The sequence below is a fragment of the Aspergillus niger genome, assembly GCF_000002855.4.
Source record: "Aspergillus niger supercontig An07".
In the NCBI taxonomy this organism is placed as follows: Eukaryota; Fungi; Ascomycota; class Eurotiomycetes; order Eurotiales; family Aspergillaceae; genus Aspergillus; species Aspergillus niger.
The window spans coordinates 901,690-927,875 of NT_166523.1; the positions used below are offsets into that span (position 1 = coordinate 901,690).

A 26,186-nucleotide genomic window follows, 5' to 3' on the forward strand; every position below is an offset into this window, starting at 1 on the left:
TGTTGGGATGAAGCTGCAGGATTGAAGAGTTGAAATGCAGTAGACAGATGCCCCCTTTATAGCCCAGTATCACTGCTGCCTGTTCTTCAGTATGTATTGGAAACGTAGGTGAGTGGGTTTGAAGTGGCTGTGAGCTTCTAGCCGTCCATCATGTTCAGACCCATATGATCATAAGCACCAGGAGCAAGGACACAGTACGTTGGTCAGACCACGTAGTAAGGACTAAGCTGGTACTGCAGAATTGTATTGGACGAAAGAACTCTTGCTGGAGTTACTAGCTGAATCCTATATTCACGCTTCTAGACATAGGATGGGAAGTACGGCGTATATCAGGTCCTGAGTATGGGGATGTCAGATGCACCAATAACGGTTGGCAAACCCAATGGCGGGTCTATTAGTGAGATTCCCCATCTGTTAGCTTGCCTCTTTTGATCATCATGGCGCCGGATGAATGGATGTGAAAACCTGCTGGTCTGTTGTGAACATCGTCATAGCATCTGCATCCGAAACGTTGCAGGTCAACACCAAACCCAACAGCCATGGACGCCGCGGATCATAATGACAGATACGAGTGGGAACAACACGAGAAACTCTGTTTACTCAATCAATTGCTGATGGTTTGTCGTGATTACCGTGTTTGCCATGTAGGCAGGCGACAGGAGCAGCGGTGGGACCGGGTCACGGCTTTGGTGAGGCCGAAGTGCTGAGGCTGTCATTGAACCACATGATCTACATCTTCAAAAACCAATCGGTCTTGTTATAATATCGGAATATCGTCCAATGATCGTTCGGTTTGACGATAAGCTGCTAGTTTGCTTGGATTATCGTAATGCATGTACGGCAACCGAACGCTTGGGAATATAACATCTCTATAGACCACATTTATGTTGATATCTGATGGAGTTACAGTAGTACTTCCTTTGCAAGTATGTCGACGGTAATTGAAACGTTTCGTGAGTTATCATAGCCCCTAATCGAACACCACTGCTTTAGTATAAAGTGCTACATTGCGGGGGCCAACAGAATAGTTAGCTATTTTAAGGTTGAATTTTGAAATAGAAGCCAGTCACCGGATTATGATTCGCTTATGCCATAATCCGTACCCTGTTTTATCACAGCTAAAGAACCTCACATCCGGAACACCCCAAATCGAGTCTGCATATCAGCATCTACCCTTCCACCTACAGCAGCCGCCAGTCCCAGACCAAGGAACCGTCTCGTCTGCGCGGGAGGAATAACACCATCGTCCCACAGCCGTGCCGAGGAAAAGACCGCCTCCGATTCGCGATCAATCCGAGCCTTAAGATCGGGGTCCGCTGTCCGCCCGACAGCTTCCATGACAGCAGAAAGTTGCTCCGAGCCCATGACACCGATCTTGGCGTTGGGCCACATGAACAAAAGACGCGGAGAGTAAGCGCGACCGCTGCAAACGTAGTGAGTACAGGATAGGAAGAAGAATAATGTCTGACCGAGGACTTACCACATTCCATAGTTGCCCGCGCCAGCGCTGGAACCAAATACGACTGTGAACTTAGGGACGTCTGCGCAGGCCACGGCCGTAACGAGCTTCGCGCCATTCTTTGCAATACCGCCCTTTTCAGCATCTGCGCCAACCATGAAGCCAGAAATATTCTGGAGGAAGACTAGAGGAATTTTACGTTGCGCGCAGAGCTCGATGAAGTGTGCTCCTTTCAGGGAGGACTCGGAGAACAGGATACCATTGTTGGCGACAATACCGACTTGATGCCCGAAGATACGAGCAAAGCCAGTGACAAGTGTCGTGCCATAGTCCCGCTTGAATTCGGCAAACTCACTGCCATCGACGATACGGGCGATGACCTCGTGGACGGGAATCTGGCGCCGGAGGTTGGTGCCCACGATGCCATTCAGCTCCGTTGGATCATACAACGGCTCTCTGATGGCGTCACCGGGGATGTTCTTAAGAGGAACGGTCGTTTTTGGATAGTTGAGGTTGGAGATGGATCTCCGGGCGAGAACAATGGCATGCGCATCGTCCACAGCAAGATAGTCTGTTACACCTGAGATTGTGCTATGAAGCTGACCCCCACCAAGGTCCTCTGCGGAGACTTCCTCGCCTGTAGCAGCTTTGACAAGAGGAGGTCCGGCCAAAAAGATGGTGCCTTGGTTCTCGACAATGATCGTCTCATCGCTCATAGCGGGGACGTAGGCCCCACCAGCGGTGCAGGGGCCCATGACGACGGATATTTGTGGAATGCCCAGGGAACTCATGCGGGCTTGGTTGAAGAAAATGCGACCAAAATGCTCCTTGTCTGGAAAGACATCTGCTTGGTGGGGAAGGTTTGCACCACCAGAGTCCACGAGGTAGAGGCAGGGAAGCTTGTTTTCTTGAGCAATTGCTTGTGCGCGTAGGTGCTTTTTAACGGTGATGGGGTAGTATGTGCCTCCCTTGACCGTGCTGTCATTAGCAACGATCATACAGGTGACGCCTTCAACTGTTCCAATGCCTGTTATGATGCCACCTGCTGGGACGTCGTCAGAGTAGACATCATGGCCGGCGAGTGGAGAGAGCTCTAGGAACGAGGTGCCTGGATCAATGAGGGCGGTAACTCTGTCGCGAGGGAGCATTTTCCCTCTTGCGATGTGCTTGTCCTTGGCTTTCTGCGGCCCTCCTTGGGAAATTGTGCTATGTAGACTAGCCATCCGGTCGAGGAGCTCCTGCATTTGCTGGGCGTTCTCCTTGAAATCCGAGGACGAGGTGTCCACAGCTGTGGGAAGAGCCGATATGGCGGATGCATGGTGAGGATGGGTATAGCTGGCAACATATCTCGAGAATGCGAGGAAAGGAGTTCTCGTTGAGCGTTGTCGCACTGGTAGACAGCGGGAGGGAAGGGCGGGTTGTTTGGATCGCAAGCTCCGCAGGAGCGGAGACGGAGCACGCATTGCGGGGACGTTGGAGTTGGATGATCTGGGGATGCTCGGGCGTGGACAGGAACGTATTTGGGGAATATGCCTTATATGCAGACTACACCATGGCCGGTTCAAGCCGGAGGAAGTACACGAGGTAATATTGTCGTCGGCAGTGGAGGAAGATGATTGCAGACGCCGAATTGGCCGAAGCAGGCATGCAGCAGGTGACTTTGCCTGTCTTGAGAAGTGCGGAGAAGGGCGGCGACGATTGCCGCGATTAACCGTCCCCATCTTGATCAACAGTACGGACTACGGAGTAGTATTGCACGCCGTCAGCCGTGGCTGCATAATTCATTCCGCTCTTTCTGGCTGTCCATTGTTCTACTTCTTGTTCTCAATTTCCCGTCATTCCAAGCTGAAGTGCTTCACCAATTACCCTCCCAGTGTGTGTTCAGCGCTATGGCTACACTCCAGAGACTCCCATTCTTCGTCCGCCAGTCCTCACGGACTCTGGCTCGGTGCAGGAAACCCCTCATCCAGCCCCCCGCACTACGCACTCTGGTGATGAAGCACCCAAAGGACTTTGTCCCTCCCACAGAGGAGGACCTGCTAGAGCTTCGCGAGCGTGTACAGGAATTTACACGTGTGTATAATGGCATGCGAAATGCTCTGCTTGGGCCATACTAACCGTCTGCGAATCAAGGGCGCGAAATTCCCGAAGAAGTTGCCGCGCAGACCGACGCCCAGAATGAGTTTCCGGCGGAGATGTGGAAGAAGCTGGGTGAAGCTGGGTGGGTTCTCAGAATATCAACGAGCTATATACTTCAATTCTGACCTTATCAGGTTCCTTGGTATTACAGCCAACGAAGAGTACGGTGGACTAGGGATGGGATACCAGGCTCACTGCGTCGTCATGGAGGAGATCAGTCGCGCATCTGGTATGGCTTTCCTCCATCAATCGACTGGCCAAATATAGTCTAATCTTTATTGAATAGGAAGCATCGCCCTCTCCTACGCCGCACACTCGCAGCTCTGTGTCAACCAGCTCTCCCTTAATGGAACCCCCGAGCAGAAGGAGCGATTCCTTCCTGGTCTCCTATCAGGTGAGAAGGTCGGCGCTCTAGCGATGTCTGAGCACTCTGCGGGATCAGATGTGGTCAGCATGAAGACAACAGCCAAGGCTGTTGATGGTGGATTCCTATTGAACGGGACCAAGATGTGGATTACCAACGTGAGCTTGCATTGGCCCCTCTTCATTTCTCACGGAACACCAGAGCTAATCAAGCAATCTTTCAATTCACAAAGGGCCCTGACGCAGACTACATCGTCGTCTACGCAAAGACGGAGCCCGAGAAAGCCTCCAAGGGCATCACAGCCTTCGTAGTGGAAAAGACATTCAAGGGATTCTCCTGCGCCCGCAAACTAGACAAACTAGGCATGCGCGGATCCAACACCGGCGAACTTGTCTTCGAAGATGTCTTCGTACCGAAAGAGAATGTTCTCGGAGAAGTCAACCGCGGCGTCAAGGTTCTAATGGAGGGCTTGGACCTGGAGCGTCTTGTTCTCAGCGCTGGTCCGTTGGGGTACGTCCTTCAATTCGTCTTGTCTTCCATACACCTCCCACCAACATTGCTGACACATAACAGTATCATGCAAGCTGCCCTCGACCTCGTCCTCCCTTACACCCACGTCCGCAAGCAATTTGGCATGCCGATCGCCCACAACCAGCTGATCCAGGGTAAGCTGGCAGACATGTACACCAAGCTTGCTGCCTCCCGTGCCTACACGTATGCCACGGCGCGACAGATCGATAACTCAGCTGCAGAGGGATCTGGGGCTCTGATCAGGACGCAGGACTGTGCCGGCGCGATCCTCTATGCAGCGGAACGGGCAACGGAGTGTGCGCTTGATGCGATCCAGTTGATGGGTGGAAATGGGTACATCAATGAGATTCCTGCGGGACGGTTACTGCGCGATGCGAAGCTGTATGAAATTGGGGCTGGAACGAGTGAGATTAGGCGCATGGTGATTGGGCGTGCGTTTAATCGGGAATTTGCATAGATCCCATCCATGCCCTTAATCCGTTGATCTTATGAGGATATGTTACATATACCAGCAAGTCCTACCTGCTTTATCTGACTGACCATTTATGGATTAGAAAACTTGCATGTAACAAGTTGTATGTTCGTGTTCTCATGTACTCATTTCTATACAAAGTGAAATCAATTACTTCTTGTTTCTGGCCGACCTCCGCACTGGACCCGAAGGCGCGGGGTTACAAACCTTCGCCTCGCCGACTTTCTGTGTTGCGACGCGTTTCGATCTCGTCTTACTGGTTGCTTCAGGGACAGGTTCGCTTTCTTCTTCAGCCTTGCGCTTCCGGCCTCTTGTTGCTGGCTTGTCTGCTGATGCAGCAGCGACACCGTTTGGTTTCGACTTGGGCACCTCAAGAGAGTCAGACGGCTTTATACCATCGGGAAGGTCCTGAGTACCTTCCGTATTTTCAGTCTCAACCATGTCCGTGTCACCGCCAGCAGCAGGCACGTCATTCAGCGCACCATTGTCCTGTCCATTTGACATCTCCACCTCCACCCCATCCTCAATATCTGCGTCCTCCCCGTCATCTGCCTCCACATCCTCAGCACCATACAAATCCACCACTTCCGGTGAACCAATTCCTCTCCGTCCCACGGTCTCTTTTCTGACCCTAGCTCTTCCAATCGCGGGATTTGAATTCCGGAACACCTCCCGCCAATTCTTTAACAGCGCGACCTTCTCTCCCTCACCTGGCTCATGCAGCGCAATTTTCAAGTCGTCGGCGGGGCTTTTCCACACTACACCCTGGAATGCTGCGACATCGAACAGACCTTTGGAGGGGTGCTTCCAGCTGCGTTTTGTGGGCGGAATACCCGCTGAGATGGACTTTTGGGCTAGAAGGGCGTTGAGAGCACGTTGGCGTCGGACTGCGGTCGGATCTTGGTCGTAGTAATCGTCGGAGAGATCGTCCCAGTCGCTGAAGAATTCTTCAGCTTCAAGGGCCGGATCGTCATAGAAGATCAAGTCATTTGTTGCAGTCGCTGTCGCGGCGAGATCGTCCTACAGTAGTGTATTGCTGTGTTAGAATTCCAGGGTTCTTTACAATAATTGGGTGGGACAGACGTAGCATAGGTCGATGAATAAGGGGTGGGGACATACAGCGACAGTTGGGTCGGGTTCTTCTACCCAGAAAATGTCTTCGTCGTATTCATCATAGAAATCTTCGTCGTCGGACATGGTTGCCGATGTGAGAAAGTATTAATGTGGTGACGGTGGTGAAAATGTAAGCAGAATCGGGGATGTGGCCGATAGCGAATGAACAGGCAAAAGAACGAGTCGCACAACACAGCGAAGGGATAGAGAGTTCAATAGAAAGATCAATGGAAAGCGCTGCAATAGGCGACCACTCCAACACATTTAAAGGTACGTAAACTCGAAGCGCAGATCGAAAGCTACTCCTCAGGCACGGCGCAGGCGTGATGCAATGGTCTGGCTGGCTGGAATCTTGAAAAAACCGGCGGGTGGATCTCACGCATCACGTGCTGACTGCTTCCCCGCAGCTGCGCTTTGCGTCGGCTCAAGGGATGCGTTGCAACGCCGTACAAGAAGCTCGGCTGGGGGAGCTTGGTGTCTTTCCAATTCCAGGTCACTCGTACTTTTGGATATGCTAGCTGCTTTATGAATGTGTCCTTTCCCTGTGGTGTTGGATCATCTTTCGTGGCACTTAACTGATCAGCCGCCTCTCTCACAATGCCGCTCTCCTCTCTTCTCCGCACTTCGTCCCGCCTGGGGCCGCCAGTAGTTCGAAGGTTCAGAAGAGCGGCCTCCACCGTGTCCGCCACGACGCCCAAGGCTGAAAGATCACTGGACTCTATTCTAATCGCAAATAGAGGAGAAATTGCGCTGTGCGTCTGAGCTCCGAGGGAGCTTTTTTTCTCGAAGTTTTGTCAATAGTTAGTACTAACATTTGGTGATATGTTACAGTCGCGTTGGACGGACCGCTGCTCAACACGGAATCCGAGTAACGACACTCTACACGGATCCGGATAGCAAGGCTCAGCATGCGTTGAGCTCGCCATTTGCCTTCAACTTGGGATCCGTTTCCGCTTACCTCGACGGAGATCGAATTATTGAGATTGCCAAGAAGGAAGGTTGCCAAGGGATACACCCCGGTTACGGCTTCGTGAGTGCTGTCCGTTACACACAGGCTGCGAAGATACTAATCACTCCGACCGTACCAGCTTAGCGAGAATGCAGCATTTGCGCGGAAATGTACGGAAGCTGGATTGGTCTTCATTGGACCTTTTTGGAAGGCTATCGAAGACATGGGTGACAAGAGGTAACTTGATACATGTACTCCTGTGAGCATAGGCTGACGACCATAAGTCAATCTAAGAAGATCATGACCGCTGCTGGAGTGCCGTGTGTACCCGGTTATCATGGTGACAACCAGGATGTCAATTTCCTCGAAGCCGAGGCCGACAAGATCAAGTACCCCGTGCTGATCAAGGCAATCAAGGGTGGCGGTGGCAAAGGAATGCGCATCGCTCATACCAAAGCCGACTTTCAGGCACAGCTGCAGTCTGCCAAATCGGAGGCTATGAATTCATTCGGGGATGATCACGTACTGGTGGAGAAGTACATTACGACACCCCGGCACATTGAAGTGCAAGTCTTTGCAGACAAGCAAGGAAACGCTGTTGCTTTGGGAGAGCGAGACTGTAGTATACAAAGAAGACACCAGAAGATCCTTGAGGAGTCGCCTGCTCCGCACCTTCCCGATGCAACAAGAAAAGATATCTGGGCAAAAGCTCGATCTGCCGCGTTGGCTGTTGGCTACGAGGGTGCTGGTACCGTGGAGTTCATCTTCGACAATGATACTGGCGAGTTCTTTTTCATGGAGATGAACACTAGACTCCAGGTGGAGCATCCCGTCACCGAAATGGTTACCGGTCAGGATCTTGTGCACTGGCAGCTTAAGATCGCGGAAGGCGCCCCACTTCCCTTGACCCAGGAAGATGTGGAGGCTTTCATGGCTACCCGCGGCCATGCTATCGAAGCTAGGATTTACGCTGAGAACCCTGACCAGGGATTCATTCCAGACTCCGGCACTTTGCTCCATGTCCGTACTCCCGCCGCTACTGATGATGTGAGGATAGACGCCGGGTTCGTCGCAGGCGACGATGTCTCGGCACATTATGATCCCATGATTGCAAAATTGATTGTGCGGGGCAACACTCGTGAAGAGGCGATCCGCAAACTTGCGAATGCGTTGGAGGAGTATGAAGTGGCGGGTCCAATCACGAACATTGAGTTTCTGAAAACTGTCTGCAGAAGTCCTGATTTTATTAGCGGGAATGTGGAGACCGGCTACATTGAGAAACATCGCGAGGAGCTATTCACACGGAAGGCGATTGAGCCGGAGGTATTGGCCCAGGTGGCTCTGGCTTGTCTTCACCACGATTCAAATCCGGGAAGTGGAACGCAAGCCAGCTTTGAAGGCTCTGCCGTAGGCTTTGGCCCAGGATACCAGGCACGACAGATCTCGCTTGCCGAGCTAACACCAGGGACAAAGGGCGACGCCAAATTTGACGTTAGGGTGCAACAGACGGGTGACGACACATTCAATGTTGATGTTGGAGGACGTTTATTCGAGCAAGTTGTAAGCCATCGGGACCCGGATTCGAAGATTGTCACCTCATTCTTCCCTCACACACGCCTGGACACGACGGTGATCCGCGATGAGGACACGATCATCGCTTTTCAGCGGGGAACCCAATACCGGTTGACGATCCCACGCGCCAAGTGGATGGAGAAGGCGTTGGGAATGAAGGATGTCACGAACAGCGTTCTCGCACCGATGCCGTGCAAGGTGCTGCGTGTGGAGGTAGAGACAGGCGATGTGGTAGAAAAGGATCAGCCACTGGTGGTGATTGAGAGTATGAAGATGGAAACAGTCATTCGCAGCCCACAGAGGGGCACCATCTCCAAGGTGGTACATAAAGCAGGAGTAAGTCACGCGGCCCCTACCCCTTCTCAGTTATGACTGCCAGTCACCCCTGGAGATGACTGCCTCGTCCCGAAACTGGGTCAACCAGAGCCTCGCCATATTGGAACAGCCCGGGCACGGTTTGCCAAGGGACATCCGGATTCTCTCTTCAGGCCGCAGGCATTGACCCACTCCAGCTGTCAATCTGCATTCTCACTTCAATGCTGGCGATTGCTAACAGCTACTTTACAGGACCAATGTAAAAGCGGGACACCGCTGGTTGAATTCGAAGAGGGCGGTGAGTAAGCGATACGTGGTTCAACTCTTACAACGTTGGAGTGACTAGAAGCCGGAAGCTTTGTGGCATGTAACCAGAATATATGTTTTGTGTGGGCTTTTTATGGCAGACAATCTGACACGTGCAGCGATTTGACTACTTGCATACTCGTTCTGTATACCTTTCCGTTCGAAACCACGCCACGCATATAACGCATCGAACCAACCACGAGTCTAGTGCCTACACAGCAGATTTGTACAATTGAATATCATGGATGGGTCCCAAATCAAGTGGGCTGCGATCCTCGACCCATCAGACCCCACCCCGTACCCACCCGTCAGTGTTAGCGCACTTAGACCAAAACAAGACAACTTAGATAATAAACTACTTCGTATACAGTAGATAGATGGTCCTCACTCATCACAAGTTGATCCATCAACACAGTTGACACTAATGTAATATACCAATTAGGTTGGGAGATATGAATTGTAATGGAGAATAAGTAGTTGTCTGGGACGGGTAAGGTTATGTCAGGCCAGGCCAGGTTTGGAGCTACAGCATTGCCAGCATTATTTCTTTGCGCGACGGCGTGGCTACTCTTGATCTTACTTTTGAAAACCGGGAGGATGCACATAAATGGACAATATTCCTAATCTGTCGCCGCTCTAAAGTAGAGCTTCGTACTATCTATGTAAATGGTATTCAAAATGGAAGGAGGGATGGGGGCGGCATTCGAACAGTCATAAAGTACATGCAGGATGGGGTTGTGCTGTGAGGTACTAACTTCCAGGGTAAGTTAAGTTTGAACCATGGATCAGAACTGGGGTAAAGCATTGGGCTAGTTGTTCCTGATCCTGAGTATAGGGTAGCCCAACCAAACTCCAAAACAAGGACAGAAATAAAATGTGCTCAATAATCTGAAGGCTGAAATATTGATCATGTGCCCATGTGAGATTAAAGACCCACAAAATGGATACGGGTAGTAAGTATAAGACATGCCGGTAATTGCGTAGCGTCTGGTGGCCCGATGAATTGAGTTTGACATCTCGCATCATCCGTAGTGGCAGCTACGGGCAACTTTGAGTGCCCAATGCGCGCCGGGAGCTTCGGGACTTCTCCCGGTGAGTGTGTTGGGAGAAGATAGGATCCATGGGGCAATGGGGACAATATCGAGTGCCGATAAGGGGCAGAATTTCTGTAGGGAAATAAAAAGAAGGCCAAAGAACCTAGCAAGTCCTCTGATACCAGACAGTCTGATAGCAGTGGCGTAGAGGCGAGTCACGCGGACGGCAAAGGAAGCTTGCAGCTCCAGTCGGGGAGCAGATCAGCATCCGATCACTGCATGGCGGTTGGGCCTGGCCCTGGCTGGTATCGGCGCCTGACATCACGTTGAAACAAGAGAAAGAAAAATACGGAGTTCACCGTCACCATGCCTTCCTGACAGCCATGCTAATCTGACAGGTTTCTTCTCGCTGTCCTTGGCGGATCCCCAGTTTCACTGCAATTCGCAGCGGTGCTTGTCTAGGCCAGATCCTCTTATTATCGCCATGGATGTCCTGATCCATCGCCTTCCGAGGAGAAAAGCTTGGAATAATCCTTGATTCTTCTTCCCTTATCTCTGTGTTTCCCTGATTTGCCGCCGCGTGTATACAAGCATTTTCGTACTCTAAGCATACTCAATCCCACTTGCCCGAGAATTCTTCTGTGACTATCGCCCCTTGTATCGTGTGTGAAAGGTAAGCTGAAGAATTGTTGTCAATTCCATCCTCCTACGACTCGTTCTTCACTTAGCCACAACTCCGTTATGTCGCTGCAGTTGAGCACCACTGACGCCAACTCAGTAGCTTTTGAAGAGCTATCCCTTCACGTACACAATGTTCAGATCCACCATCGTTCGTCAAGCTGCCAAAGCACTTTCTCAGTCACCACGCCCCGCTGTGTTGGCAGCTACAGAACAGCGATCTATAGATATCTTTGTCCGCTCGCTTTCCTCGACAGCTCACCGTTTGAATAAAGATGATGATATCAAGAAGGACCCCTTTCTAACAGCGACCAACAAAGCTCCTGAGGGTACATTAGGCGAGACAGAAGGTCGTTTTGCTCGTACTGACGAGAATGTCAAATTCGAATATCCCGATGACGAGAATATGCCTCGGTCGCCGATCGTCCAGGGTCGTGGTGGCATGCACTTTAAGCGTACACTGGCTCAGTTCTCCCTCGAAAACAGGGTTACTCTTGTGACTGGTGGTGCTCGCGGCCTGGGATTGACCATGTCCCAGGCAATTGTGGCCTCGGGGTCGGATGTGGCTATTGTTGACTTGAACAGTACGTGCTAAACATACCAGCACTATCGCGTGAAATCACTGACACAACTGTAGGAGAGGAAGCGCAAGACCAGGCTGCAAAGCTCGTGGAACAATTTCAGAAGGAGAATCCGGGTCTTGAATCTGATCAGTATGTTAATTATATCGTAGCAGTCAAACCAAGATGCTAATAATCGTTCAAGATTGCCCACCGTCACCGCTCACTACGCCGATGTGTCCAACCCCGAGTCTGTGAGCAAGGCTATTGCAGAAGTCATCGAGAAGCACGGCAAGATTGATCACCTAGTGACTTCTGCTGGGTTTACTGAGAACTTCGACGCCATATCCTACCCTTATGACCGGATGCAGAAGTTGTGGGGCGTCAACGTGGATGGCACCTACCTATTTGCTACCGGAGTGGCCAAGCACCTCATGGAGCGCAAGGCACCGGGCAGCATTGTCATGATAGGTAGCATGTCTGGTGCTATTGTTAATGTTCCCCAGCCCCAAGCTCCATACAATGCAGCCAAAGCTGCTGTCCGTCACCTTGCCTCTTCCTTCGCCGTTGAGTGGGCCCGACATGACATTCGTGTTAACTGCATCAGTCCCGGATATATGTTGACTGCGCTGTAAGTATTTGGACGCTGATATACTGAAAAACTGCTAATGTATACTAGTACTCGGAAGATTCTCGAGGAAAATCCTGACCTACGCGACAAGTGGATCTCCCTGATTCCCACAGGCAAGATGGGCACCCCAGAAGACCTGATGGGTGCTGTTACCTTCCTCCTGAGTGATGCTTCCCGCTACGTAACGGGTGCGGATCTCCGCGTTGACGGTGGCTATACCCTGACCTAAAAAACAACTGACTGTTACGATGCTGTTTACTGTACGAAATAAGATTTGCATGATATAAGATTTTCCAGAAACCCGGCTGCTTGATAAATGAACTTGTTTATTCTATGGTGAGGCGTGCGATCTATCATTTCTCGCGGTATTCGTCCATAGAATGCAATTGATACTGCATGTTAAGCCGTTTTCCTTCCTTGATTGTTGGGTAGTACATCAATGCATAGCCTAGTACATTTACTTTTGCGTGCATGAATTCAATAAAAACGCCATTCTCCACCGCAGTATCGCATTGTCAGGCGACAAGAACGGTAACGTGATGCCTAAATACATATAGCAGCTAGTATGTAAATGATACTCCCTGTCCAGCATATAAATCTTCTAATTTTGCAATATAATCCAGTCAAATCTGAACAGATACCTATATTGAACCCAGAAATTCTCCATACACGCAAGATTTACGAAATGATTCATACACATACATACCTTAGGCTGGACGCCTCCGGGACCCAGACCTCTATTTTGTTTTCCTGTTACCTTTCATGTAATTACGTTCTACGATTTCTATATAGGAAGTAATCCTAAATAAACCTAGCTCTAGATCTAATTATCTATAGATGTATTTAAAACAATCATCTAGGGACTATGTTCCCCTTCTTCTATACCATGGATATACTTTATGTTGGGTCCGGTCTAATGTCCAGATTCCAGAAGGATCAATTTCTGCTATCATAATTAATTTTATGGGAGTGTTTGTTGGTTAAGAATATATTCTATGTATCGTGTTAGATGAATACTAGGTGTTGATGGAGGGATAAGTACTGTAGTAGTTAGTAGTAGTAGGTTTTGTTTTGCTGGATGCATCAAATGATGATGTTTACTTATATATAGTAGGTTTGGTTGGGGTACTTCAATCCTCTCTCAATATATACACACACTGCAACTGACTACACCTAGTACTATATTCGTCCCCAAAATACTTCGTTTCTCTATTTCACATTCGTTGTAGCCAAGATGGCTCTCACTATGGTGCTCATTTTTAATGGAGTTTAGCATGGTTTCACAAAAGTGAGATAATAACCTTGATTTTACTGTCGATTTAGAACCAGCACCAAAAGACTGTATGCACTGTAAGATCGTTGCGACGGATACCTGCTCAAGCAGAATGTAGATGAGCAGATGAACAGACAGCATGTCAGAAGTAGATGTGGATATTATACAGTACAGTCTGAGAAAAGACCCAAGAAATTGTTTCTATTTCTGGCAATTGCAATGATATAACAGTATTAGACACTCCAAAAACCTGGAAATATGAAAGGACCAGCTTAGTAATTATTCAATGCGGTCCTACTCATCTGATGTCAAATATTTTCGTCGACCTCTTCAACACTTCTTCCTCCATGTTTTTGACCACCTCCCCATTCATCACGCCATGGACATATGCCTCACCAACGAGCTCATAGGTATCTTTCCCTAGTGGGCGCAAAATAACCGGAACACTGCACCCGAACAGAATACACACTTTATCCTTGATGGATGTATTTCTTGGGCAAATACCAAAACAGTCTGCCGTCCTTTCTGAGTTCGACTCCGCTTCTTGTCCAGACGTGTAGTTGCGCCCTATTTTCTCCGAAGGTGTGACCGTCAACATCTCCATGTTTGGTTCATTGTGTATGAGGACATTCGGATAATCTACCCCCTTGCTGACATGTACCGGATTCTCATTTCCAGCCTGTTCAGTTGCTTCTCCATCCTGTACGAGCTTTTCAGCATCTATAATACTCAAATCGGTATCGAGATTTTCTTTGTGTTGAATTTGGTCTGTAATTTCGACCATAATATCAGGCATACCATCGCCATAATTGGAAGCTTGCAGTTCGACCTTGGCCTTATCGTCACCTGTAGCATGATGCTTGTCAGAGATATGCGCATCTTCATGACCCGCTGCCTTGAAAAAGCAACGATTCCATGTCACTTCTCGGACCCTTCTAAGGTAGTCCCGCACGAAGACTACCTCATCTGAGAGTTGTCCAGTATTCAGGTCACCACCGCTAAACATGTCAGCTATTTCGAGACTTCTCAGACAAGCTCGTTGATACCAAGGGGGAGGGGACAGTCCGTTCGAAGTTCTATCCGCAATCAAGGTCCGCCATATCTTAGCCGGGACAACCTTGGGACCATGGTCGATTCCTTCCCAGCCACCGAGCCTGAGAGACTCTCGGAAGACCACGCCTCCACTACAACGCGGGGAAACTTCTTCCACCGTTCCCAGAAGCAAGCCAGTCACTTTCATAGACATTGGCTCTTCGCTGAATATGACATTCTTTGCTTGCATGTTATTGGAGGCGTTGTAGATCGGCTGGCCTACCGTCCCGACAAAGCTTCGTCCATTCTTTCGACCTTTGTGTGACTGTCCAGGGCCACCAAACTCTGCGTTCTCCAGCAGAGGAACCCAGCTTGGAAGTAGATTGTTGTATAGACATTCCTCGGAAGTCTTGAGCAGAGACCATTCCTGGGATTTGGGTTTTTTCGCCCAAGGGCGACAGATGATGTCTAGCGAGCCGGATAACTTCACGCAATATTCAGTGAATTGCTTGAACGCGGTAGGGATGGGTGTCCCATAGTCTATGTGTAATTGGGGCTGGGTTTGTTGCACCTTTTCATAGCTCTGCTGCTTCTCTGTGGGCTGATCCAACTCTTCAAGGCTTTGCTGCTTCTCCGTAAGCTGGTGACCCATTGTGATCCTCCCCTCTGAATAGTCACGCGAAATATGCACTAGGGCGTATATCAGATCGCGTGGGTCGCTGGCGTCGAAGGTTTGCAGAGTTGTTACCAGGTATTCCAGACTTTTCAACGGTTTGTGTTTGCTGCGGTCCTCGGTAGTTGGAAACAGGCTACTTATCACCTCGAGAAGAATGTTTGCGCTCGAAAACTGAATCTCCCCTAGTGTATTGCGCCCATATCGCCATTTTGAAGGATCGAACAAGGCTCTGACGCGCTCTTCGTTGGCCACCAGAAGGGCAATAGCATCGACAAGCACATCCCAATGGACCATCTTCTCACCACAATATACAACGGCCTTACTTGCGAGTGAGATCTCTTGGACAATCCATCGTCTAGCAAACCAGGGATCTCGGGTAAGCTCTGAAAGAGCCGCCCACTGGTGAGCATGGTCCTTGCCGTCAGTGTTGGCGTCCAAAGTCGCCATGTCTACCAACTGCGGGATGAAATCCATCGCCTTATCACTTCTTCTTTCATTGTCACTCTCACCCAGCCAGATACAGACCATCCTGGCCTGACCATAAATGTCGACCATGCACCCGAGCTGGCGGGTTTTCTCTGCGTTATTTTCCTGGTCAATGCACAAGGCATCCACCCACAGGGTAACATTCTGGTCTTTCCTCCGTAATCGGTGCAATGCACAGAAGAGGTTTTCTCGGATTGGCAGGGAAAGTGAATCCTCAATTCGGTCGGTCCCCTCTGGAAGCAAGTAGATGTGGTGGTCCGCTGACCCATCGCCCCAGGAGTAGGAAAGCGCGGCGTAATCTCTCTTCTCATCCAGGCTGTCTACGTCAGAAGCCTCCTTTCGGAATATGTCCTTTTGGAGACGGGCGATGAGGGGGTGATATTTGTTGGGTGCGCTGCACAAAACAAGCAGCCGGAATTCACGATCTTTGAGATCTCTGTAGATTGTTTCTTTTGCGTTCTTCAGTCGCCTGAGTGGCTGGGCCATGAACAAAGCACAGTGAACCTTCAACAATTCATCAATCTCCTTGTCAGTCAATCTTAGCTCGGGATTCTGTTTGATTTCAGCCCTGAGTGTGGCGAGGGCTTTTTCCTGTTCGTTGTCGAGATGCTTCGCTAGTTTAGTCTTCGAAAGGTGATCGATAACCTGCTGGCGCAGACCGTTTTCGGTGCCAGAGACCTTGCTGGCGGATGTTTCTGGCTCCGGAAATTGGTCGACAACTTCTGCCTGCACCTCCTGTGCAATCCGGGATACCGCCAGTTGTAAGGCGTCTTGTTGTTTCTTGGCCACTGTTGTTTCATACCCAAGCTTTTGCAGATCCTGCATCTGCTCCATTTTGAAGTCCATCAAAAGTCTCTGTTGCTCTTTCAATTTGCCAAGTTCCCCCCGGAGTGCCTTCAAATGCTGGTCCAGTTTTTCTCCTTTCACTCTTGTCAGTGCACTCTCCATTTGCACTTGCTGATACTCATGCCATGCCTCGTCGCGGCGCTTCTCTAGTATCTTGTTCTTAATTTTCTGCTCGTTCACGGATTTCTTGATACTTTCCCAATACCCCTTTGTGAACACAACCTGGTCATCTGCATTCTCTTGGTCATGATCCTGCTGTGTCTCATCGTCCTCCATCTCCTTCTGCTTTTCCTTCGTTTCGTCGTCTTCGTCGTCCTCCTTCTCATCTTCGATTTCCCCCTCCTCACTTGAACTCGTCCTGCTTGTGTGATCCCCTCCCTGCTCTTGTAAATTTATGATATCTGTTGTATTGGGATCCATGCGTTCTGCTGCCCGATCATGCTGGACCTTCACTTCTGCCTCCGTGGGTCCATCGATCATACCATCTCCCTCATCAACATGGCCTTCAGCCTCATCATTCGCATCCTCTTCAACACCTGTCGCTTCTTTCGCTTGACCGGACGTGTCTTCTATTCCGTCACCTGCACCTTCCAAATGACTGACAACGAAATTCTCACCCTCTTCCAAGTCAACTAAGGTTGAAATACCGATCTGGTACTCATGAGCAGCCTTGTCCGCCTTAATCCTTTTCTCACTGAGAGACTGCTCAACCACCCTTGGGGGTGGGAGCTTGGATTTACTGCTTTCCGTCTTTTCAATACGTGATGCGAAGTCCTGCATTTTCTGCAAAAGCTGGCCGTCAGCATTGGTGACTGCATGGATTTTGGCCTTGATATTTTTGATTCCCGCTGATCGGGTTTCAATCAGCTGGGTCAGGTTTTCTTCCGGGTCGCCATTCTTCCAGCCCCCCAGGCGAATCGCCCATCGCAGCTCTTCGAAGGGTGCCTGGTGTTTTTCTGATTCTATAATACCTCTCCATAGATGCTGCTCCCGACAGAAAGCATCGCCGGGCTTTCGAAACGCAAGTCGACCAGGCGCCAGGTCTGGCATCCTGGGCTCCTTTGGAAGGCCACCATAGTCCAGTATGACCGGGCTGGAAGCGCTGTCCGAACGGCCCTGGTCATATATGGAGATTTGGTTGTCGGCAATCAGATCGGCGGCTTGTTTGATCCACGAGTCTGAATTTTGGATCAGCTTAGAAAGATCACCGTCCCTGGGAAGGTCTGGAAAGATGGTATCCTTGGAGCCGTCGGACTCATTTCCACTGTCGAGCTCCTCCGTTATATCGAAGAGCCACTCTCTCCACCTCTTGCTCCGATATTCCTGTAAATTCATGGAGACTTTCGTTTAACAGGTAAAGGCGATGAGTTCTATAGCTCTGAGGCGAAAAGAGAGCCACGCCTCTGAAAATTGGCCCAAGGTAGTCTAACCGACTTGAAGGGCTCAAGCAAATTGGCACTTTTCCCCCGTTGGCTGGGCTCGGGGTACTCGGGGTACTCGGGCTCCATCGTGGAGGTACTTAAGCAGTTGTGCCCCGCACGAACCCCTCCGCCAAAGATGTTTGCATTTGGTGGGGAAGACTTCAGCTCTCCGACACTAGGGCTAAACTTGCATATGCACCTTATGCAGAGCCAATCGTTGCCCCCAATTTCTTGCTTTTCTTTCCCTTTTCATCCCCAAAGCTGGTAAGCATCTCGCTGCTAGACTCTCTGACTCGTTCCCCTTCTTTCTGCACTGCCTGGACATCCTTGTTATCTTTTCAACCCCGTCGCCACGTCAGCCCCCGCCAGCAAGGACCCCACCCAGCTGAAGGTCGCCGACCTATGTGTTGGAGCTTCACCCCAGTCAATGATATTGACGAAATTCCCTGGAATACGTTCGCCCTCCGCTGCATCTTCTCCATCTACCCTGGGGATGACCGAAATCAAACCAAACCCTCCACCGCAAGTAAGAAGGATCTCGCACCGATGTTGCATCCCAAGCTTCCTGATTTCTCTCTTGACCTTGCTGGGGTGGTAGCCATTGCCGACCTCTCGACTGTCTCCCAACGCACGGTCATAACTGGTACGGCCGCCCTGCTAGACTGTCTCATTCTCTGCCCGGGCTTGCACCTCCAGCAGCATGCCTCCAATCTCAACAAGGGCGAATACCCGGCGGCCGCCGCGATGACCAGCGGCTATGTGTTCCGTATTGAGAACCCAGCCACGGTGCACTACCTCCAGAAGATCAGCAAGACAGCCCATCTCACCACCGTCGAAGTCATCAACATTGACAACCATATGAGCTGGGCGGGACAGGCCGCTAATGTCCTGTTCATCACGGCCAATGCCAACATAATTTCCGTCCTAACCTACGCGATAGCTGCTTCGCTGACCATTGCTGTCCTCATTTGTCTGATCCTAATGAAGGATTGGTGGGGCCTGTTTGTGATCCTGATCATGATTCTCGCGCGCGCTCTCAACGTGATATTGATCCGTCTTCGCAGCCGGCTAGGCTGGATTGGCGCATCCGAAACAGGCCGAAGCGATCTGCTCGTTCTACTGAGCCAAGACCGATGGGTGCGTATTCAGGGCGCCATCGACGATGTAAAAGCCGTCACGGCGGGCCAGTGGCTCCGCGAGATGGAGCCCTACGAGAGCTGGGTTGCCGCCATCGCCACTGTACTTACTTACCTCGATGCCGCTCTTGCCAGTAACGCAACTCAATTTGGAAAACTCCTCCTGGTCTTGCTGTTGATTGTCTCAGCTGGTTTGCTTGCTGTTGCTAATCAGTTCACCACTAAACTGCAGATGCACGGGAATGTCTTGGAGGTAAGAGGGAAGCCTCATGAATACCACAGACGCTTGGACATGGCCGAGCAGCTTATCGCGGAGCATGGAGGGAAGAGGGGCTGGGCACTTCGACTAGGGCTGATAAATTCGGAGGACTATTTTGATTCGGACGTGGAATCTCGAGGAGGTTCGGCGCTTCGTCGGCCACCGCGTTGGGAAGCCTGGGGGCCGTGCGTCGGAAAGCGGGCACGGTCGAGGGGATACATGCTGTCACGATGTGATAGCACAGAAGAATTCTTTCATGTTGTTCTTAAGAGAACGCAAGCCTTCCTTCAGCTAGTAGTAGTCAATATATTGCTTTTCAGCGCTGCGGTATGAAATCAGATATAAATAGTTCTTCCTGATATTCACCAAAGAGCACGGAAAGACGCGTTGCTCCCAGTAGCATCATGAAAGCCGACTTGTGTACGCCGAGCAACATTGATGGCCTGCTCACCGAACCGGGCGTTCTCATCAATAGCTCCCGCAGTGGTATTAAAGAAGCATGGTGGAAGACTGAGATTGAAAGACGGGTCTTGTGGGATAAGTTAAGAGAGCTGTAGAGAATATATGTGAACACAGCTAAGGAGAAATCGAGTATAGCAGGAGGGGTTGACTTCTATTGATAAGCAGAAAGCTTTGCTCTGTTTCTATTTATTGCACGGCTACTGCCTAGTACTGCCTGGCCTTATAGACGTCAGCTAAATGAGTCTGCCCAGTCACGGGCATCTGGATAGTCCCGGATACCATTGAGAAAACTTCGGTTCTTCAGTGACCAGAAGGACGGAAACTGAAAATAGGAAAAGAATGAGAAGAAGAACGAGGCGAAAGGGAAGGATAGTTTCGAATCAAGATAGTGATCAGGAGTATCCAGACAATCGAGTATGGAAGTTCCCCAATGTAGCTATTATTATCTCCCGTTATATCAACAGAAACACTGGAGTTGGCACATGTAATTATCTGATCCATACACGCAGGGCCCTAACTGGCAGATAGCACATGTTTAACCGCCGCCACCGTCGTTTTGAAAGATAAGCCAAGAGTTTTTGGATAAAAGATAATTAGATCCTTAAACGAGAAACAAAAGAAACTACAATATACTTCATCACCTGCTAGTATCAGGGAGTGGCCTCAAATTATTTAAGCTAATGAACAGGTAGAGGGATATAAACGGGATCTGTAACCTGCATGAACTCTAGCATACTAGTCAAGCATTAGATGCCCATATCCCCGCCACGGGACGGGGCGTACCATGAGGTTTGCGCAAACCTGCTGGAAGTTTACCTTGATCGTCCATGCGCGTGTGCTGTATCATCTCCCAATTGGTCTGTAGTAGTAAGGATTGCCCATGAAGCCCAAAGTTCTACTAAATAATGGGAGGGGTGGTTGTGGATCAGACTCCACGTACACACCCTACTCTCAATTGCTGCACGGCATCCGTATCTCTAAGCTCCATTGTAAGCCAATCAATGATGTTTCCAGGTCCCCGAACACTACTTAGTAAGTAGAAGGGAGAAATGGTGTCCCTGCAGGGAGATGAACAGCGCCCCTTGTAGTCAACTCCGACCACGCCAAATGGTCTCGATGTTTGGCTTGTTGCTCCTTCCACTTTCTGACTTAGAGGTGAGTCTTCTCGTTTGATTCATTTTAGGCATCCTTCTATATGACTCTGGGCTCAGTCAATGATTCGACATCTGGTAGCTTGTTAACCCAAATCTAGCGGTCAATAGCCGGTCTCTCAATTCTGGCAAGCCACCTCACTCGACCCGGAGGGCCACCTCGTCAAGCAGACGTAGATAACCATCTTGAAAGAACTACAATTCTCGTTTCTCATATGCAGTCTACTTGGTGCGAAAGAGAAAAAGCCGCATGAATGTCTTAAGAATTGAAAGAGCTAATGAAAACCAAGAATGGTCCCTAGCAGCGAGGAACTAGTCCACACAGCCGTGAGAGCCCCAAGGTTTGGGGGACAGAACCTAAGTCCAGCTTGTTAGTCGATTTTGACCGAGATCAAGTGTTGCGTATGCGGGAAATACGTACTCATCTGAACTCAGACCGATAAATCCACCCCAGAAGAGTATTTGTGCAGCCCAAAGAAGAAGCAAGAAAATGGTTGTAGCCGCATACAATTTCGCGAAACCTGGCCTCGGGGGAAGCGGGGTGTGGTGAGCCTTGACAAGGAGAGGCTCATAGATTGTGCGATTGCTTTGATCCCTTATTAATGGTGCTTCTTCCGGGGACCTTGGCCTTCCAGTCGCCAGATGGGACCTCTTTCCCGTTGATATGTTGAAATATTCTATTATTGGCGGCATTCCTTCTTCGGTGATGTTAAATGGCGTGAAACCGGATCCATAGGACTTTCCCATCCTGCGTCTAGCCTGGATCCATAGAGTGTAGTATGCTATGAGAACGATGACCAACCACATGAGTGCTCCGGCGTACATGGTCCGTGCTGGCATCCATATTTCCGCGATATTGAAATAGAAGTTGTGTTGTCGGCCGTAATTGATTGTTATGAGTAAGTGATAAGCAGATAGAATATGAAGGAGTATCTCCGCAAATAACAAAGACGCAGCCACGGAGAGGCTCTTTGGCCCAAACTGTTGTAGACCAAGTAACAACATGGCCAGCCAAGAAAGACGAGGCATTGAACAGCAGAGAAGAATCAGTTGAAATATGGGAACCTCTTCATAGCCAGGACTATGTTGGACCAGCACAAAATTGAGCCAGTTGGCAAAGATCTGGACTGTGGCGAGGATAATGCCCTTGAAAGCCGCCCAATCCAACGGCTGTGAGTGTTCTGAATGGATGTTTCTGCTTCGAAGCATGTGTTTCTTTTGACAGAGAAGCAATGCGCAGAAAGTAGCTATGTTAACAATAGCAAAGCTTCCAAGTTTCCATTGATTCGAGGGACATGCTTCGGTTGCTTTAGCGTCTCCATGCGGGGTGATAGGAATGTCTGGAGCAATGGAGGGCTTGAGAGCCCATTGCCATGGAATCATGTCGATAAGGGTGGGTGCAGATAACTGACGCCAGTTATCTGGCAAACCCTGCCAATCTTGGACATTACCACAAAGGTCGTGAAGCCACTTAATATAGTCTATCCGGGTTTCGAATACCTTACATGAGCCCTCGCAGGAATCGTAGCTGATCTTGTGGCAAAAGCAGTCCCTGTCGACTGCACGCGTTACTTGGCAATGTCCGCTTGAGTCAAGCTCACAAGCATCAGTTGCACACTGATCTGTGAGTTCAGTAACTTGCTTTGGCATATCTGCGACACACTTGGGCCAGCGCCAATCCTCGATAGCAATGAATGCGAATTGTGTGGTCATGAGTGTATCCGCCCAGTTATCGGGTAAGGACGTCGACCCACAGGTTGCATTGAGCCAGAGGCGCTCTTTCGTGAAATCTAATCGCCCTGAACCTGAACAGGGCTCCTTTCCGAAATCTACAGCGAAGGAGCTGCAGAAACAAGCTTTGTCAAAATAGTGATTGTCATTTATATGATGCCCGACGAGGTCATATCCAACTGTTTCTGAATCAAGAGCGATCATGGAATGCGCGGGTTCGTTATATTCCCAAGGACGGGCAGCATTTCCGGTGTGTTTACTTGTGCTAGTAAAACCACAAGAGGCTATTACGTGTTGGAAAGGCTCCCTCGAGACAGAACATACCGAGCCGGTGAGGCAGTTTGGCGCCGTGTTGATAACGTCCACCGCTGTGTATCCCTCGGCTAGTGAGGCTGGGGAAAGGTTTTGTAGCTCGTTCGCGTCGCCGACCTCAACAAGCCATTCTCTACCCGTGATGTCACGGATCCACGAGTACAATTGCGCTTTGGCGAGTATCGATCTACCGCAGTATGGGAGATACCTCGCGATGACATCTGAGGAAAATGCAACGCTGAGGCAGCTGAGCCGAGTCAACCATTGGTGATGAGTGCAGATGATTCCAAAATGAGATGTGCATTGTTTGGCGGTACACTTGGTCATGGTTTCCAGCCAGGTGGACTGGTCTTGCTGCGCTATGCATTGTGGCATAGAGCTGAGATCTTCAGGATTTACCCAGCCATTATAGTTGTTCTGAGGCGTTAGGAAACGATCCTGTCCGTCTTGCTCGGGAGTGGCAATTGGGAGCGCTTCTGCAGCATGTCCCCATCTTAGTAACGAAATGAAGGCAGCTGTCGGGAGCACTTACCTCTCAGGTCGGCACTATAACCCCCAGCCGCCAGCAGTACGAGATACGCACATGTTAACCTCATTTTATTGATATTGAGGCGTTCTGAACTTTGACGCAACACAGATGGCAACCGCCTGGGAGTCTAGAGATCCAGATATGAACTGATACTCAGGTGCGGGGTAGCACAAGGCTGCGAGTCGGATCAATATCAGACCGGTCAAGCCAACTCACCGGACAGGGGTGCTTTTGTTGGTTGGCGACGCAAGGCGGCTATTTGGAGTTGGATAGGAGTGGAGCAAAGCCTGGAACCGCCGGGTGTAGTATCTGCCTCACCCGTCTTTGTTAGTGGTGGGTATTATCGTTGGGCGAATACACAGGAGGTGGTATCTCTAATATCTTTAGAGTAAAATGGAAATATAGTAATTGAGTCCATATGAGCCACATGTCTCCTCAACCACGTACTTTAAAAAGTGATGTCTAGAGCCGAGTACAAGGCTGCAAAAGCCGGGTTTGAACGGCTTCTTGGTTGGACATTGACCGTCTGCTGGAGAAAATAACTTAACATTCCGGGGAAGAACACCAAATTCCCTTGGGCGGATCAAAAGGCTATGTCTACGTTCCTATCAGGAACCAAGGAACCGAGAAATCTCAGAGAAAGTCTGTCTATATTTATCACATTACCGACAGTATAGGGTTATTACCTTCCTGTAGTAGGCAAACTCTGCCATTAGCGCCACAATGCATGGAGTAATGGGCGCTTCTCCCAGGGGAATGAGGGAATGAATTTACCTCTTATCCTAACTAAAACATCAATGAATCTGAATATAATCCAAATATATAATTATAGTAGAATGTTTGTTGTCAAGATTCACCACCTCTCCGGTTCCAGATGTCGATCGTGGTTATTTCGTAACCAACATTGACTTCTCCCCTTCCAACATAGACATCAAAAGTAGCAAGCATCCCTCGGTTGAATTGGGTGAGTAGCATCATTCAGCTAATAGAGACTCAGTCCCTCAAAACCCCGTTGAAATTCCCGAATGGTCCCACGATATGCATTAACCATGGCACTTATAAGTGAAGCCAGAGTCTTAACTGGCGTTACCCTGGCTGATTAAAACGATGTTATTCCCACAACTATCAGACACGGCATGTATTTGGAAGCCCAGTCTCTGTGCTGTGAAGCATAGTACTTTGAATAAAAATGCTACTGGTGGAATCGGCAACAAGGTTCTGAGCTTGAAGTATGTTTAAATTAAGTTTTGTTCCTTCTGGATCTGAGCAATCTAAACGCTATCTACTACTTGAAGGTTTGTAGAAGGTCATGGGTTACCCAAAGTTCTTCATAGTCGAAGCGTAAAGATTGTGTACTACATCAGAAAGAGAACTATCTTGGATGACTAGAAGCTGTTCTTCAGATTATAGATCTCTTTTCAAGCAATGATAGTACAACATATCTTATACAGAGCTTTGGGTTATTAGAAGCTTGGTGCCTTTACAGCTGAGAATCAAGTACAGAAGAAAGGGCTAGAGGAATCATTGTTATTGGTTCTGCAGATCTTCCTTAAACAGAAAATTTCTGCAAGCGACGGGCGCTGCCAGCCTGCAGCAATCCGAACAGATGTAAATATGTTCATAAACACGTGGAGCATGCATTGTGGCTTTTAGCATAACTTACCCGACCGAGTGATACTAACAAAAGTGGCGATCACATATGTGAAGATTACTCTTACGGGGATACCCGTTTACAGTACCCATGATAACTACCTAACACATCAAGGTTTCGCACAGACAGCGGTTCTTGTGCAGAGATCTGTAGGAAAAACCACATAGATTGTATATATCGGCTCCGCCTAAAGGACTTGGACGTCATTGCTAGTAGTTTCACTGATGCGATTAGCTTTGGCAGCCACCGTCAGCGGCAACGTAGAAAATCGAGGAAATCATATGCGCGATGCAAAGTATAAATGAAGTCACGCCCCTTCTAACACGCTTTGGGGTCATGTGAAACTCCCTCATGGGACAGGCTCTATCGACATACTCTATCACAGACTGAGCAACGACTACACCAGAGGCAAGTCGTACTGCCTTGTCACTGGGGCCAAATTTTGGTGAGCATTCCGATACTTGATTTATCAACTTATGTTCCCAAAAAGCTTGTTATAGAACACTCACTATGACGTGTTCCTAGCCCTGGATAAAAAGCACTAATCTGCAGGCAGCTGTCGGGGGAGCATTGGTAGAGGAAATATCTCCCGGTCCAATGAAGTCGTGGTCGCAGCTGTCTGCAGCGGTGGAGCAGTTAGCGCAGACTTTTAGTTCCTCTCGATCATCATCACAGTCAATTGTACAAGAGATAAAGTGCTTGATTGGCAGTGGGTCTGATCAAAAGCAGGTATGGATATTCCTGTCTCGGTGGCGGTTATTGCTACGCCGAAATAACAATTGAGGAGTTTCCTGCAAGATACCGAAACGGGTTATGACGAAGCATCTCAACATTCATGGTATAGGACCTGCTTTATCGAAGAATATGCACCCTTCTACGGTCGAGCGGAAGGTTTGTGTGTATCCCATAACGCTATATAAGAATTACCTTTTGAAGTTGGACTGTTTCAATTCCTAAAGCAGTATATGATATCATTGTGATTCTTTGTTTTAATAGATAGAGAAGACAAAATAAGATGAAATTCTGATAATATAAATGCCCTATAATGAATTCTAGATAATCTCTAATGTATATATCCCCATATTCTTGATACAAGTA

At 49.3% G+C, this 26,186-nt stretch overlaps 12 protein-coding genes across 12 annotated transcripts; 5 read left to right on the forward strand and 7 right to left on the reverse strand.

Annotated features, from left to right (window-relative positions):
- Positions 1 to 1,128: 1,128 nt before the first annotated feature.
- An07g04270 (uncharacterized protein) lies at positions 1,129 to 2,922 on the reverse strand (the record flags this gene model as incomplete). The annotated part of the gene is made up of 2 exons (XM_001391472.3): positions 1,129 to 1,423; positions 1,481 to 2,922. 2 exons carry the CDS (start codon positions 2,920 to 2,922, stop codon positions 1,129 to 1,131), a joined length of 1,737 nt encoding a protein of 578 aa, XP_001391509.1.
- Positions 2,923 to 3,348: 426 nt separating this feature from the next.
- Positions 3,349 to 4,950, forward strand: An07g04280 (uncharacterized protein; the record flags this gene model as incomplete). Its single annotated transcript, XM_001391473.3, has 6 exons — positions 3,349 to 3,532; positions 3,593 to 3,680; positions 3,733 to 3,827; positions 3,885 to 4,120; positions 4,195 to 4,472; positions 4,536 to 4,950. 6 exons carry the CDS (start codon positions 3,349 to 3,351, stop codon positions 4,948 to 4,950), a joined length of 1,296 nt encoding a protein of 431 aa, XP_001391510.1.
- A 165-nt stretch (positions 4,951 to 5,115) lies between these two features.
- Positions 5,116 to 6,162, reverse strand: An07g04290 (uncharacterized protein; the record flags this gene model as incomplete). Its single annotated transcript, XM_001391474.1, has 2 exons — positions 5,116 to 5,985; positions 6,085 to 6,162. The coding sequence occupies 2 exons, from the start codon at positions 6,160 to 6,162 to the stop codon at positions 5,116 to 5,118; spliced, it is 948 nt and encodes a 315-aa protein (XP_001391511.1).
- Positions 6,163 to 6,675: 513 nt separating this feature from the next.
- An07g04300 (uncharacterized protein) lies at positions 6,676 to 9,220 on the forward strand (the record flags this gene model as incomplete). The annotated part of the gene is made up of 5 exons (XM_001391475.3): positions 6,676 to 6,830; positions 6,910 to 7,108; positions 7,167 to 7,264; positions 7,312 to 8,935; positions 9,167 to 9,220. The coding sequence occupies 5 exons, from the start codon at positions 6,676 to 6,678 to the stop codon at positions 9,218 to 9,220; spliced, it is 2,130 nt and encodes a 709-aa protein (XP_001391512.1).
- Positions 9,221 to 10,242: 1,022 nt separating this feature from the next.
- Positions 10,243 to 10,756, reverse strand: An07g04310 (hypothetical protein; the record flags this gene model as incomplete). The annotated part of the gene is made up of 3 exons (XM_059748399.1): positions 10,243 to 10,386; positions 10,442 to 10,569; positions 10,651 to 10,756. 3 exons carry the CDS (start codon positions 10,754 to 10,756, stop codon positions 10,243 to 10,245), a joined length of 378 nt encoding a protein of 125 aa, XP_059605381.1.
- A 582-nt stretch (positions 10,757 to 11,338) lies between these two features.
- Positions 11,339 to 12,352, forward strand: An07g04320 (uncharacterized protein; the record flags this gene model as incomplete). The annotated part of the gene is made up of 4 exons (XM_001391477.3): positions 11,339 to 11,516; positions 11,570 to 11,645; positions 11,698 to 12,123; positions 12,172 to 12,352. 4 exons carry the CDS (start codon positions 11,339 to 11,341, stop codon positions 12,350 to 12,352), a joined length of 861 nt encoding a protein of 286 aa, XP_001391514.3.
- Positions 12,353 to 13,694: 1,342 nt separating this feature from the next.
- An07g04330 (uncharacterized protein) lies at positions 13,695 to 16,424 on the reverse strand (the record flags this gene model as incomplete). Its single annotated transcript, XM_059748400.1, has 1 exon — positions 13,695 to 16,424. The coding sequence occupies one exon, from the start codon at positions 16,422 to 16,424 to the stop codon at positions 13,695 to 13,697; it is 2,730 nt and encodes a 909-aa protein (XP_059605382.1).
- A 188-nt stretch (positions 16,425 to 16,612) lies between these two features.
- An07g04340 (hypothetical protein) lies at positions 16,613 to 18,339 on the reverse strand (the record flags this gene model as incomplete). Its single annotated transcript, XM_059748401.1, has 5 exons — positions 16,613 to 16,794; positions 16,919 to 17,759; positions 17,867 to 18,016; positions 18,057 to 18,191; positions 18,277 to 18,339. 5 exons carry the CDS (start codon positions 18,337 to 18,339, stop codon positions 16,613 to 16,615), a joined length of 1,371 nt encoding a protein of 456 aa, XP_059605383.1.
- A 262-nt stretch (positions 18,340 to 18,601) lies between these two features.
- Positions 18,602 to 19,809, forward strand: An07g04350 (hypothetical protein; the record flags this gene model as incomplete). The annotated part of the gene is made up of 2 exons (XM_059748402.1): positions 18,602 to 19,579; positions 19,624 to 19,809. 2 exons carry the CDS (start codon positions 18,602 to 18,604, stop codon positions 19,807 to 19,809), a joined length of 1,164 nt encoding a protein of 387 aa, XP_059605384.1.
- Positions 19,810 to 20,386: 577 nt separating this feature from the next.
- An07g04360 (hypothetical protein) lies at positions 20,387 to 23,504 on the reverse strand (the record flags this gene model as incomplete). Its single annotated transcript, XM_059748403.1, has 5 exons — positions 20,387 to 20,430; positions 20,498 to 20,573; positions 20,655 to 20,739; positions 21,287 to 23,384; positions 23,441 to 23,504. The coding sequence occupies 5 exons, from the start codon at positions 23,502 to 23,504 to the stop codon at positions 20,387 to 20,389; spliced, it is 2,367 nt and encodes a 788-aa protein (XP_059605385.1).
- Positions 23,505 to 23,590: 86 nt separating this feature from the next.
- An07g04370 (hypothetical protein) lies at positions 23,591 to 24,385 on the reverse strand (the record flags this gene model as incomplete). Its single annotated transcript, XM_059748404.1, has 5 exons — positions 23,591 to 23,612; positions 23,654 to 23,746; positions 23,885 to 24,042; positions 24,124 to 24,182; positions 24,298 to 24,385. 5 exons carry the CDS (start codon positions 24,383 to 24,385, stop codon positions 23,591 to 23,593), a joined length of 420 nt encoding a protein of 139 aa, XP_059605386.1.
- Positions 24,386 to 25,312: 927 nt separating this feature from the next.
- An07g04380 (hypothetical protein) lies at positions 25,313 to 26,102 on the forward strand (the record flags this gene model as incomplete). Its single annotated transcript, XM_059748405.1, has 5 exons — positions 25,313 to 25,383; positions 25,474 to 25,533; positions 25,628 to 25,817; positions 25,933 to 25,983; positions 26,085 to 26,102. The coding sequence occupies 5 exons, from the start codon at positions 25,313 to 25,315 to the stop codon at positions 26,100 to 26,102; spliced, it is 390 nt and encodes a 129-aa protein (XP_059605387.1).
- Between the last annotated feature and the right edge of the window lie 84 nt (positions 26,103 to 26,186).